Genomic DNA, 13,329 nt, shown 5'->3' on the forward strand with positions numbered 1-13,329 from the left:
TGGTACAGAGTGGTTGTTTAATGGATATTCAACAAATAAATGAAGAAAAACATTTTCATTTTCAGAAATAAATTTGTGAAACAGCCTGCTAAAGGATGCTGAATTAAGACCATGACAGATCAGCAAAAGGAAGACACAGGAAAGAGATTCTGAAGAGTGTAGATTTCCTTTCTGTCTTGGCTTTCTGCCCCTGCGCTTTCCTTTTCGGCCCCCCCGCCCCACTGCTACTTCCTCTGACAAAGACCTCTGACACCTTAGGGACATGGATGTTGGTGCTATACGATCGAGGAAAACATAAAGGCATGATTTTTTCAATTTTATTTTCTTCCTGTTCATTGCTGGTGTATGAGCGAGGGTTCTCCAGAGAAACAGAACCAACATTTGTTTGGTTCTATCTATCTGGATAGATAGATAGAGGATAGACAGATATTCTAAGGAACTGGCTTGCATGATTGATTCTGAGGGCTTATAAGTCTAAAATCCATAGGGCAGGACTGCAGGCTGGAAACTCGGGTAAGAATTGCTGTTCCAGCCTTAAGTCCAAATACTTCAGGGAATCAGGCTGAGTTTCTATGCTCTCGAGGCGAATAGCTTCCTCGGTAAAGACGTTCAACTGATTGGATTAGGTCTAACAAAGATTCTCTCCTTCACCAAACTTTAATCAGGTGGCCCTAAACTCCTTTCTCAATTAGGCTCCTCTGACTTTTGAACTTCTGTTATTTGTCTATGCATTCCTCAGTTTTAGCAAGGTTCCTGCATTCCTCAGTTTAGCCAGAATCTCCCACCCTTAATATCTGACATCTGGTTCCTCCTCCTCCTCGAGCCCTGTCTGATCATCCCACCTGCCTCCCGCAAGAACCCTTGTCAGGTCAGTTTAGCCAGAATCCGGCCCCCACTCCGCCCCCCTTACCCCTCTTGTTTTCTCTTAGCCGTTTTCTGTTCACGGACATGCCAGCCACGCCCAGCCGGCTCCTGGGCTACAAATTCCCACCTTCCCTTGTCTGGAATTGCGCCCAATCTCTCTGACCTAGTACAAAACCCCACTGTAGTAGACGCCCTGAATAAAGTTTGCCTTACCGTTAACAAGTGTCAGCGATAACTTTTCTGTAACTCTTCCATCCACAGGGGACTCGGACATGGGTTCACCAACCTGGTCACCCATCCTATTTGGCTTCAGCCTCTGCCTTATTTTCCTCGTGTCTGTAAAGTCACAAGCCTAGGACCTCGCTACTAAACATGTGGTCCTCAGAGCAGCAATACCAGCACCACCTGCGACTGTGTTAGAAACGCACAATCTTGGCTCCAAAAGTTATCCTTGTGGACCTTTTTCTTTTCTTTTTGTTTCGGCTTTCTTTCCTGTCCTGCCAGCTGTATACTTGTATGTACATTTTTCAGTGTTTTCTGTGGACAATAAAAAGTTAAAAATGAATTCTAGGTGCAACTGCGTTAGCTGCGTCCGGCTGGGTTCTTCAGACGCAGGGCAGCGTTTGTGGAGACGGCTTCGCCCTCCGCTGAGGGGCTGCCGCAACCGGCCACAAGCCATGAGGACGCGGTCCGCTCGCGGCATGCTGCCTCCGCCCACCCCTACGAAACTCCGCCTCATCTTCCCCTCCGCCGGTCCCCGCCTGGCTGCCGGCGAGACCCCGACTGGCTCAGTCACAGCGGCCACCGGACTGCCGCGAAAACCCGGACTAACGGACTCCTGAAGTCGCTGGGGTCGCCGCGAGCGTGGCGGGGGGCCTCACGGAGCATGCGTAGGGAGGGTGCGCGCACATGCGCATTGCCGGCGCAGGGTCGCGCGCTGGGGTGTCTGGCGGCCGAGAGGCTGCGCGCGCGGTTGACGTGCTCGGTGGCTGTGGCGGCGGCTGCAGGGCGTCAAGAGGGGAAGGGCGGGCGGGGCCGGGGGCTGAACCCGGAAGTGGGTCGGCGCCAGAGCGAGCGCGCCCGGAGTGGAGCTCAGCGGCCGGGAGCCAACGGGTAGCCCTGGGTTCCCGGTAATGGACGCGCGGGGCGTCTGCGCGGGGAGCGGGTTGGCGGGCGGCGGGGGCGCCCTCGGCGGCGCGATCTCCACCCGGCGGGGCCTGAGGAGGCTCTGCTCCGGCGGCCGTCCCCCGGGTGACCCGCTCTCCTCTCCGCGCCTCCCGGGGCCGTCCCGCCGGGCGCCTCCAGCATTTGGACGCTCGCCGGCCCCGAGGAGGTGCGCCTAGCCGCCCCTGGGAAGCGTATTAATGGGGGACGTGGGTTCCGCGGCCGCGACGGCCTGGTTGTCACTGTCCCGGCGCCCCTGCACCGCGAAGGTGGCCGCCTCGACCTGCACCCACGGCGCGCTCCGCGGAGCCTCCCCTTCTGCCCCACTTTCCCCTACCCGGTTCGGGAATCGGGCCTGCAAGGTGTGCTCTGCCTCCTTTAAAATTCTTTTGTTGGCTGTGTTTTCTAACCCGGCCCTCCTTGTTCTCCGCCCTAAAATCTCAGCCACAAATGAGTGGAAGCGGTGACTTTATCATAATTTAGTTTTCGTTTAGGAAGGATTTGTTTACAATGCCGCGAAGGATTTAGGATCGCTTGGCCATGCAGTTATTTTTCATGGTTCATAACTCTTTTCGCAGACCATGCAACCCTCGGGCACGCCCCTCCAGAAGCTGTGATCCAAGACAATCTAGTTTTCCTTTATAAATCCCTCAAGACACTTATGAAGTTTCTTGTTCTGATACCGTTGTACTGCAATGAAGAAAAGGAGAAAGGTTACTTCACATCTTGACGAGAAGATCCATCTAGGCTACCGTAAAGATTCTTCGGAAGGAAATGTTGCAGTGGAGTGTGAGCAAGTAACCTACACTCATTCCACGGAAAGACCAGCTCCCGAAGCTCTTCGCTGTTACCAGGAACTTCCTCCCTCTCCGGATCAGAGAAAACTTCTGAGTTCTTTGCAGTACAATAAGAACTTGCTGAAGTATTTAAATGATGATAGGCAGAAGCAGCCATCTTTCTGTGACTTACTTATCATAGTAGAAGGAAAAGAATTTAGCGCGCACAAAGTCGTCGTTGCTGTTGGCAGTAGTTATTTTCATGCGTGTTTGAGCAAAAATCCAAGCACGGATGTTGTCACCCTGGATCACGTAACTCACTCCGTTTTTCAGCATTTGCTTGAATTTCTTTACACATCAGAATTTTTTGTGTACAAATATGAAATCCCACTTGTTTTAGAGGCTGCAAAATTCCTGGATATTATAGATGCAGTTAAGCTGCTAAATAACGAAAATGTTGCCACTTTTCAGTCTGAGCTAACTGAAAAATCGTCACCAGAAGAAACACTAAGTGAGTTAACTGGAAGACTGTCGAGTAATCATCAGTGTAAATTCTGTAGTAGACATTTTTGTTATAAGAAGTCTTTAGAGAATCATTTGGCGAAAACCCATAGATCCCTTTTATTAGGGAAAAAGCATGGGTTAAAAATGCTGGAGAGAAGTTTTTCCACAAGGAGATCAAAACGGAATCGGAAGTGCCCTGTTAAGTTTGATGACACTAGTGATGATGAACAAGAAAGTGGTGATGGGTCAGACAATTTGAATCAAGACAGTTTTGATAAGGAAAAGTCAGATAGAAATGATTCTGAGGATCCCGGCAGTGAATGTAATGCTGAAGAGGATGAGCTAGAGGAGGAAATGTCAGATGAATACTCTGACATTGAAGAGCACAGTGAAAAGGATCCCAATGATGCAGAAGAGGAGGCTGAGGCTGGTGATTCTGTCGGAAGCATTCATGAGGGATTAACCCCTGTAGTCATTCAGAACAGTAACAAAAAAATATTGCAATGTCCCAAATGCGATAAGACGTTTGACCGCATAGGTAAGAAAAGAAAGCTTGTTTCCTGTCTCTCATAACTTACTTTTCATGGGTATTTTAAAGGTGATAGTTGGAAGCTAAACTTTGAAAGTAACTTTTAAAAAGAAAACTTAAGTAGGGAGGATATTTGATTTTTGATACATATTTTATCCTGTTATTATGGGTTTGTTGTGATTCAGGAATTAAGTATTTATATTACCCTTTATTTTCTCTTCCTCATGTCGTGGCAGTAGGTGACAGATCATTAGTTCCTGTATTTAGTGTGAAAAATTCCAGAGTATCAATAATTACGAATGTAGAGCTTTGATTTATATGCTAATTTAATTTCATAGGTAACTGATATTTTTGAGTCATTATAGAAAATTGAGTTAGGTTATGTTAGATGTAATTTAATAATTTGTATACTATTTCCCCTTGAGCATGGTAATAATGTGAGTCATAAATACAGTCACTTTTCCAGTATCCAGTACTGTTTAGAATTGGGATGTTTCAGATTATTCTAATACATAGTTAGGAATAAAACTGTGCTAAATGTAATTTCATTCTGTAGACAGAGACTTCAGGAAGTATCCTAATAGTATTCTTGGGTTATTATAATAATGAATATATCAACTTTTTCTTTATTAAAAAAGCCTATATAGGAAATGTCTCTAACCTTAAGTTAAAATTTTATCAGTGAATATTTACTTTCAAGAGATCTAATATTTGCTAGTAAAATAATTTTTGGAGGTGTCTTATATGGACTTTCTAATGTGAAATTTTAAATTGCAGCAGTTCAGCTATTTACATATAAATCAAAGTTATGAAATTGGGAAATATGTTCAACTGCATAGAATGATAAAAAGAAGAGATAAGCGTAATTTGACCTTGTAAAATTACTTATACAGTTTAATATATCCCAGTGTGTCTTGGAGTGTTGAGTTACTTGTTATTGGCATAGGTGGAAATTGGTTACATTTGCATTTACATAGGCATTGGTAATTATTTGCTCTCAAAATATTCGATAGTATAAACTATGGCATAGCAGTGGTAACCTCTTTTTGCTTTTTCTTATGCCTTTGAATATTTTTTTCTAAATCAGAATGCTTTTGACAATCCAATTTAATAATTATTTATTGTTATTTTTACTGTGTTTAAGTTTCTATACAAATGAATAAAACAACTTTTTTTGAGTAGGTCAGTTGGAAAAGTGTGCGGATACAAGTAGCGTGTTAAACTCAGGTTGGTAAATGCCCTTGAAGAGCTGTGAACAGATGCTGTGAGGGGTATAGAGACGAGAACAACATTTTTGTATTGAGATACCTGACAACATTTCATCTTTCAAGTTGAGTCTCTTTTTTAGACTTTGTATTCTTAGCACATGCTTCCTGTATTACACCTTAATTTGACCTAATTTGACTTGAGGTGTGTGGGCAGGGGTCAGTTTGCAAATGGCATTGTAGACCTCAAACTGTCCTATCGAACACTAACTAGGCCCGTGAGATATGTTATGAGCAAGGGGTTCTGTGTTCAGGTAAGACAGGGATAACTATACTCATCTATCTGTATTAATGCTCTCAAATTCTTTAGTAAAGAAACCCGTTCATTTTACTTAACCTGGCATTTCCTCAAATAATTTTACCACTAGACACTTTTGGAGTTTTCCTTGGAAACTCCCAGGAAAGTAGAGTTCTGTGCACACTATTTGGGGAAAGAGTGCTCAAGGTCAAGGTCCTAATGTACTAAGAAGAAGGCGTTTTGCAGCTTTTTTAACCAAATTCAGTTCAGATAATCAGATAATTGTGGGAATCAGTAAGGCACATTGTCAGCTTATTTCCAGCCTCCTTCCTGGATGTATTTTACATTATACCCCTCTTATTGAGCCCCTCTCTTGCTTAGCTTCGTTGGGGCTTGCTGGCTTTTCCCCAGTACAGAGAAAGAGAGCAAGCAAGAGATTGAGATTGTGATTTTATCATATTGGTTACAAAGTATGAGCTGTGGTGATGTCAGACTGCCTGCATTTTTGAATCCAGGTCTTATGTGAGTTGCTTAACCTGTGTGTGTACTTTTGTTTCCTCACAGATAGAGTGGGCTGATGCTAATGGTACCTTCTCATGGGGGTTACTATGAGGATTAAATGGGATAGTCCTTGTGAATCACTTAAAATATCGTGTGAAATTTAGGTGTGTAGGGAATGCTAGCTTCTCTTATTGATCATTAATGCAGTTTTTGAGTGTCTCTACTATGCCAAATAAATATGAAATGATATATTCTCTGTCCTCAAGAATCTTAGAGGTTAATGAGTACATGCACAAATACAATTATATTACAATAAGATCATCTTATCAGGACAAATACAGAGGCTTATAGGAATTAGGAAAGATTTCACGGAGCAGGTAGCATTTGAGCTCAGACCTAAAGAATAGGGAGGAACTTACAAGGCAGAAGGACCACAGCTGCAAAGACATGGAGGTAGCTGTTTCTGGAAATTGCTAAAGGCAGGGTGATTTCGGGGTGGGCAAGGAGGCATAATGAAAATGACAAGAGGTGAGGATTGGCAAGTAAGCAGAGGTCAAGTTTTGAGTGGTTTGTATGCAGTACAGAGGAGTTTTTATCCGATAAGTGATAGAACGTTGAGAAAACTTTGACAAAGGAAATGACGGCCATAGGAGTTTTAGAAAGATACTCTGGCTTCAGTGATGAGAAGGAAGTTGGAGGTGTTGCAGGCTTGGACCAGGCAGATGAGCAGCATTGGGAACTGGATGTGGGACAGGAGTAGATCAGAGGTGCCCTGAATATAGGCTTCAGTGGACTGGTGATGGATAGAGTGAAAAGAATATGCAGATGGAGAAGACCTGTGTTTCTTAAATGTCCTCCTTTATCATCCCTATCAGAAGTCCTCTTTATTCTTAAAATAAAACAGTTCAAGGGCTACTTTCCAGTAATCCTCATATCACCCACATTCCTTTCATAGGATTTTAATCCTTTCATAGGATTCCACCTAGAATTTTGATTGTTATTTCCCTATATCATTAGATTGTGAGCGTGAAGGTTTTGTATGTTACTTTTGATTAGTATCCTTCATGATACCCCAGGTTATTTCAGATAATAAGTTTTCAGTAAGCTCTTGTTTAATTGAACTAAGGTGAAAGGTTGACTCTGACTTTGGACTTGTAAGAAGTCTTTAACTTGCTGTCTCAGAGTGGGTTTAGGAGAGAGAATTAATAAGCTCTGAGATGTTCTGCTGGAACCTTTAGCTCCACAGTATGTAGTTTAGTAATTTGATTCCAGCACTTTGGATCTTTTATCTTTTTTGACGTGCTTAATAGTTGCTCAGACTGATCCAGTTGTATTTTTTCCTTAGGCTCCCAGCTGTCCTCCTTTCAGCCTATTCTCATGCAAAATAAGAGTCCTTTGACCTTTCCCCTTGTACCGAAAACCTAGCTGGTGAAAAGGCAAAAATGGTGAGAAGATGACAGATGGGGGTGAGAGAAAAAATTTGGATAATTTATCTTTTTTGTCGTTCCTACTGGGAACTAAAATCTTTCCTTAGATTAAATTTAATCTTTTCTAGAGGTAGAAAATGTTTAAAAACTTAAAAAAAAAAAATGTGACTGTGTAGACCATCCTGACAGATTCTGCTTGGTTCTGAATAGAAAAGAGTAATGACAGTAGCATAATTCTCTACTTTAATGTTAAATATTTTAGTTAAATATTCTTTAGGGTATGCCAAATGAATAAATTCAAGGTTAATTTAAGATTTGGCATATGAGATATAATGAGCTAATTTGGTGATGTTTCTCTTTGTAAAACCTCCATACGAAATCTGATAATAATTTTGCATGACCCATATGGAGTGAAGCACAGGGTCAGGTTTTGTTATGTGAAAATATCTTTATTTTGTGTGTCCTGATTTGGGACACAATTCATACTGGGATTCAGTCAGAAAAATGCTGTGGATGAAATTTCTTAATATTATTTGTTTTCTGTTGGTGATTAAGAATGGTGGGGCATAGTTTAGTGTTCTGTGAAAGAATACTGAGGGTTTTTTTTTTATTTGATAACTTTGAAGTGAACATTTGATTTATACATTATTATTGAATTCCCCCCACCCCATAAGAAAATAAACAGATATATGTGTAGATTGTGTTTATGCTGAGGAGAACCCCCACACATCCCTACCAATTGATTTAAGCATGGGATTTCTTTGAACATTTATCTGACTTTGGAGTTCAGCGTTCCCTCAGAAGTTCTGTCTCTTCTGTTGGTCAGAAATTCAAATCCATGCAGATAACAGGTCCTGCAATGCCTCTGTGCATTAAATTTGAATTAATAACATAACAAAAATGTGTTTTTACTTTAGAGGTTCTAAATGTTATAATGAATTATTCAAATTTATGTATTTTCGTTGGTCTCTTTGGACTTTGCTGAATTTATTTTTAAATGATTTTATTTGTTTCTTTTTGTGTTTTGGTTAAGTCTACTGGTCTGTAGGCAAATGGAAGTTTAACAATCAAAAGTGGTTTTGATTTTTAATTTAACTGCCACTTGATGGCTTTAATATTCAACTACATATAACTTAATTTTTATTTGCAAGCAAGAATTTCTTGACTACAAATAAACGGAAAATTCTACTAATTGATCTTTCCAGCAAAGGCATTTTCATAGAAAATAAAAGTTTTGGTTAAGAGTTTTCTTATAATTTAAGATTTTTATTAAGTTGCTCTTCCTGTTCACTTGGGTGTAAAAAATCAGGAGACTTGAGTGGTAGGGGGTTGATAAGTTAGCCTTCAGTCCTGAGAGTCAGTGCTAAGCAAGCAGTCAATCCCCAGGTAAGAATGGTCCTGTTCCAAAAATCACTTGTAACTTAGTCACTTAAACTCATACTGTGTACTCTTGATTCATTTCCATAATTTAAAAAGCAAGTTTATGAAAAATGTGAACACTTTCACAATCAAGGAAAACATTTTTTTTTAATTCCATAAAATGACCCCTACCTTTGCCAAATTAGAATTGTGGGTTATTAGTACATACTGATATTTGGATTCTGTACCTTTTCTCATATCCAGTAGATGTGTAACAAATATTAAGGAATCCAATACAAGCATGCCATATTATAATAGAGAAAGATTAAAATCAACTCAGAAAACATTTCCCCAAAGAAGTTATGTTATAGCAGTATTGGTCTGGTTATACCCTGCAAAAAGTAATAAAAATCAGTGCTTTTCCAACTTTTTTGGGGGGGATGGTTCAAGATCAGAAATACATATATTATTATGCTAATACATATATATGTATATATATATATATGTGCTCATACATGCACTGAAGCAAAATAATTGCTTGAATCTAGAGTGAATGCACTCTGATATTTTCTGCTTTGTTCTGTTCCTTTTTTCCCCCCAGTGCTAATCATCATAACCCACAGAATTGATTTTATTGACACATGATTTTTAGTTTGTGAAACACTGATCTAAGCCATAATGTAGCTCAACTCTTGTTTTTGAGAACCTACCTGTTATTTGTGATGTCTGTGGAAAGATTTCGCCTTGGGACACACAAGCACGCCTCTCCCCCAGGCAAGCCCCATATTAGCTCTGATCCCTTGACCACAGCAGGGGAACCGGTGGTGCTCCGGTGTGTATACATGTATCAATGCGGTCATGCCCCGGCAGTGGCAGAGGGAGAACTGAGGAGATACTAGGCGTTTTTAGCAATGGCCAGGGGACAAAGTCAAGTTCTTACAGTATTTTCAGAGAGCTGAAACTCCAGTTTGATCTGTTATAACATATTCATAAACCAGGTGTATGCATATTTATACTTGAGATAGATCTATGTGCCCGTCCTGTGGCCAGTAATCCTAATAATAATAATAATAATGATGATGATGACTAATAGTTACTAATGCTTACTATGTGCTAGGATGTTTTAAGTGTCGCGTATATATTAATTTGTTTACTTCCCACAGCCCCATGAAGTGTTAATAACGCAAGTAGACAGAGGTTAAATTACTGGCTTGATTAAGATCACACAGCTAATTTAGTAGGTGCCCAAACATTGGCTGAGTTTCCTGACTACATGCATGTAAAAGATGCATAGATCATCATCATATGGTCAGTACCTAAATACCTACTGGATTTTTATCATACTTTTGTTTTACTTTGCTTATGATTGTCATCCTTCCCCCCACCTTAAAAAAAATACCTTGGTTCCCTTTCCTCAATATGCTTATGTAAGTGCAGTGCAGTTAACTTTTAGATAATATACTGTGTTTATTAAATATAATCATATTTAGATACATGTAATAAATTGATGAATGTATTTACTAAGTAGATGAATAATTATGATTATCTTTTGTCCTTAGTGGCCTTTGAATATTTTGGGTTTTATGTAATCTCCATGATATATTTATGATTTATATATTTTTTAAAAGTATATGGATGAAATGCTGTACTTTCATGTTAGCTTTAGCCTGAAGAAAAATTTATACTTTTTTAGGACAAAGCAAAGCTAAGCTTTTCATTGAAAATTACTCTTCATATTGATAGTATTTTTTTCTTATTTTTGTTGCCTTTCACTCAGAGGTATCCTTAATTGAGATTTATATTTTAAGCTAGTAGATGTGCACATTCACAACTTGATTACAGGTTAATAATAATGGCCAACATTAATTGATAGCTTATAATGGGTTGACACAGTTATAAATGTTTTATGTGTATTTATGTATTATTACAACAGTCCTCTGAGGTAAATCTATTATTCCATTATCATTTTTTCAGATGAGAAAGATTTGAGGCTTAGAAAGGTTACTTGTCCAAGGTCACATAGCCTGCAATTTAAAGAATTGGGATTCATTTCCAGGTGGCTGGATCCAGGGTCTGTGCCCCTACCTATGATGCTGTTCTGCCTCTGTAATGTGGAAATTTATATTCTAAATAATGATGTAAAAGAATTTTAGTATAAGTAGGAATATAGGTAAGATTTAAGCCAAAATGTATCCTTGTATTTCATTTTTTATTGTCACTTTTCTCTTTGGACAGGTTGTGTTAAAATTTCTATTTTTTTTATTTTATCTTTTTATTGAACTATAGTTGATATATAATATTGCATTAGTTTCAAGTGTGCAGCAAAGTTATTCAGATATATATATATATATATATATATTTTTTTTTTTAGATTCTTTTCCATGATAGATTTGTTATATCTGTGAGTCTGTTTGTGTTTGTAAATAAGTTCATTTGTATTTTTTTAGATTCCACATATAAATGAGAATAATATTAGTCTTTGGCTTACTTCACTTGTTATGATAATCTCTAGGTCCATCCATGTTGCTGCAAATGTCAATATTTCATTATTTTTATGAGTGGGTAATATTTCATTGTGTGTGTATATATATATATATATATATATATATATACCACATCTTCTTTATCCATTCATCTGTCAGTGGACATTTAGGTTGCTTCCAGGTCTTGGCTATTGTAAATAGTGCTGCTGTGAACATTGGTGTGCATGAAACTTTTTGAATTAGTTTTTGTCTTTTCTGGATATATGCCCAGGAGTGAGATTTCTGGATCATATGGTAACTCTATTTTTACTTTTTTTAAGGAACCTCCATACTGTTTTCCATAGTGGCTGCACCAATTTACATTCCCAACAGTGTAGGAGGGTTAAAATTTTTTGATTCTTTCTATTGCAAATACCTGTAACATTTGTTTGGAACTCAGATATGCATTCAGAATATAATACAAATCTCACATTAATATGTCTGTACATCATACCTGTTCATTTTTTCCTTTTCTTACTTCCCTTGATACTGCCCATATATATTGGCCTTAGTAGCTTAGTGTTAAGCATGCAGTCAAGTACAGGTGATTTACTTGTGTCTTAATGTCTTATAAGTTGGAGAGGTCTTGTAGGAATGGACTGTAGTGAAGTATAAATTTTTCTGGGTATACTAGATTTGTAGTGCCCTTTCCAGATTACCTTCTTTGTGAAGAGAGATGAAAATATATAAGATACATAACATATTATATTTCCTTTTACAATATTTTTAAAAGGTCTGCCAAATCTGAAAATTCCTTTCAATTCATGGCTTCTAAATAAACTGTTAATCAGGAGATTTTATTCCACTGTCAAATTTCAGTCACTATGTAGTAAATGTACTGAATTTAATTTTAATTTCTGTCTTTTTATAGGAAAATATGAGAGCCACACACGTGTTCACACAGGTGAGAAGCCCTTTGAGTGTGATATTTGTCACCAGCGCTATTCGACAAAGTCTAACCTAACTGTTCACAGAAAGAAGCACAGTAATGAAACAGAATTTCATAAGAAGGAGCACAAGTGCCCTTATTGTAATAAACTTCATGCAAGCAAGAAGACTTTAGCCAAGCATGTTAAGAGGCAAGTATTATCTTGCTTCCGTAATATACTTTAGTGTGCCTTCTAATTTAAATACGTAGTGAGCTAAAAACATCTATGGGGTGCTTGTCTCCAATTTTTTCATTGCTTACATTTTCTAGACTACAAATTTATTAAGAAAAGAACAGCAAATGTTAGTTCATATTTTTTACTATTGCTATTGAGATGAAGTTTTTTGATACTGAAACAAAAACTATAGTCTATGCTATAGAAGTTTAAGATACAGAATTTTTGTTATCCTGGGTTTTCTGTCTTGGGTTTTGGCAAGTATGTTTTCAACCTATATGATTTTAGAACTGTAGGAAACTTATTCTGCATGCTCAACTTTGTCTTTAGTGTATGCAAATTTGTGGGAGAAAGAATATTTAGTATAGTATTGCATATTTAACTTTGAGAAATTAAATTTACTGAAATACAGACTAAAACAAGTCAAGTGAATGGCATTGAAGATTATCTGTGAATAGATAGGTTCCTGAATATATGTAAAGTATGATTATGCTTCACTTTGACTATTTCTGCATAACTTTAAGCACACATATTCATATATTAAAATAATAGCGATACCTGTATTCTTGAAGTACTCAAATGTGCCTGTCTCTTTAAGAAAGGAATCAGTGCCTGATTCTTGTAATCACTGTCAACATATTAGATAGAATATTGACTTAACTAATATAATCTTTTCCTGACAGCCTTTTAATTTTTTTCTTATAGATTTCATCCTGAAAATGCACAAGAATTTACTTCCATTAAGAAGACTAAGAGTGAAAGTTGGAAATGTGATGTAAGAGATTTTAATTTGTTGTAGAAAACCAAATTAAATGTATTGTGACCTTTTGGGAAAGTAATTAAATTTTAAAGTAATATAAACTTAGCTTATATCACTTTTAGAATCTCTCTTTTATACAGTGTTATCCTAATATTTTTGTAAATTAAGCCTGGTATGAGTTAGTTTTTGAATGATGGACCTGAAAAATAGAAATCCTAGTTTTTATTTTTATTGTAATCACTATACCATGTTTTTACAGTTGTCTGAAACTGTGATGTTACTGTTGCACAGAATATAAAATGTTAGAATTTTCCTTC

At 38.2% G+C, this 13,329-nt stretch overlaps 2 protein-coding genes across 4 annotated transcripts in view; one reads left to right on the forward strand and one right to left on the reverse strand.

Moving 5' to 3' along the window:
- CRB1 (crumbs cell polarity complex component 1) overlaps positions 1-1,884 on the reverse strand; it is a 267,592-nt gene extending 265,708 nt beyond the window's left edge. Inside the window, exon 1 of the mRNA XM_019920459.3 lies at positions 1,078-1,884. Coding sequence (XP_019776018.1) covers positions 1,078-1,162 — 85 coding nt within the window. The 5' untranslated portion in view covers positions 1,163-1,884. The remainder of the gene's footprint in view (positions 1-1,077) is intronic.
- Positions 1,885-1,888: 4 nt separating this feature from the next.
- Positions 1,889-13,329, forward strand: part of ZBTB41 (zinc finger and BTB domain containing 41) — a 51,073-nt gene continuing 39,632 nt past the window's right edge. Inside the window, exons 1-5 of one of the 3 annotated variants that reach the window (XM_033850011.2) lie at positions 1,889-1,994; positions 2,607-3,846; positions 5,020-5,064; positions 12,021-12,228; positions 12,958-13,027. In XM_033850011.2, coding sequence (XP_033705902.1) covers positions 2,724-3,846; positions 5,020-5,064; positions 12,021-12,228; positions 12,958-13,027 — 1,446 coding nt within the window. In that variant the 5' untranslated portion in view covers positions 1,889-1,994; positions 2,607-2,723. Of the gene's footprint in view, positions 1,995-2,029; positions 2,198-2,606; positions 3,847-5,019; positions 5,065-12,020; positions 12,229-12,957; positions 13,028-13,329 lie in introns of those variants that run through there. The other 2 variants (XM_019920460.3, XM_073800128.1) reach the window with 2 other exon arrangements.

The sequence above is a fragment of the Tursiops truncatus genome, chromosome 1 (genome assembly GCF_011762595.2).
Source record: "Tursiops truncatus isolate mTurTru1 chromosome 1, mTurTru1.mat.Y, whole genome shotgun sequence".
In the NCBI taxonomy this organism is placed as follows: Eukaryota; Metazoa; Chordata; class Mammalia; order Artiodactyla; family Delphinidae; genus Tursiops; species Tursiops truncatus.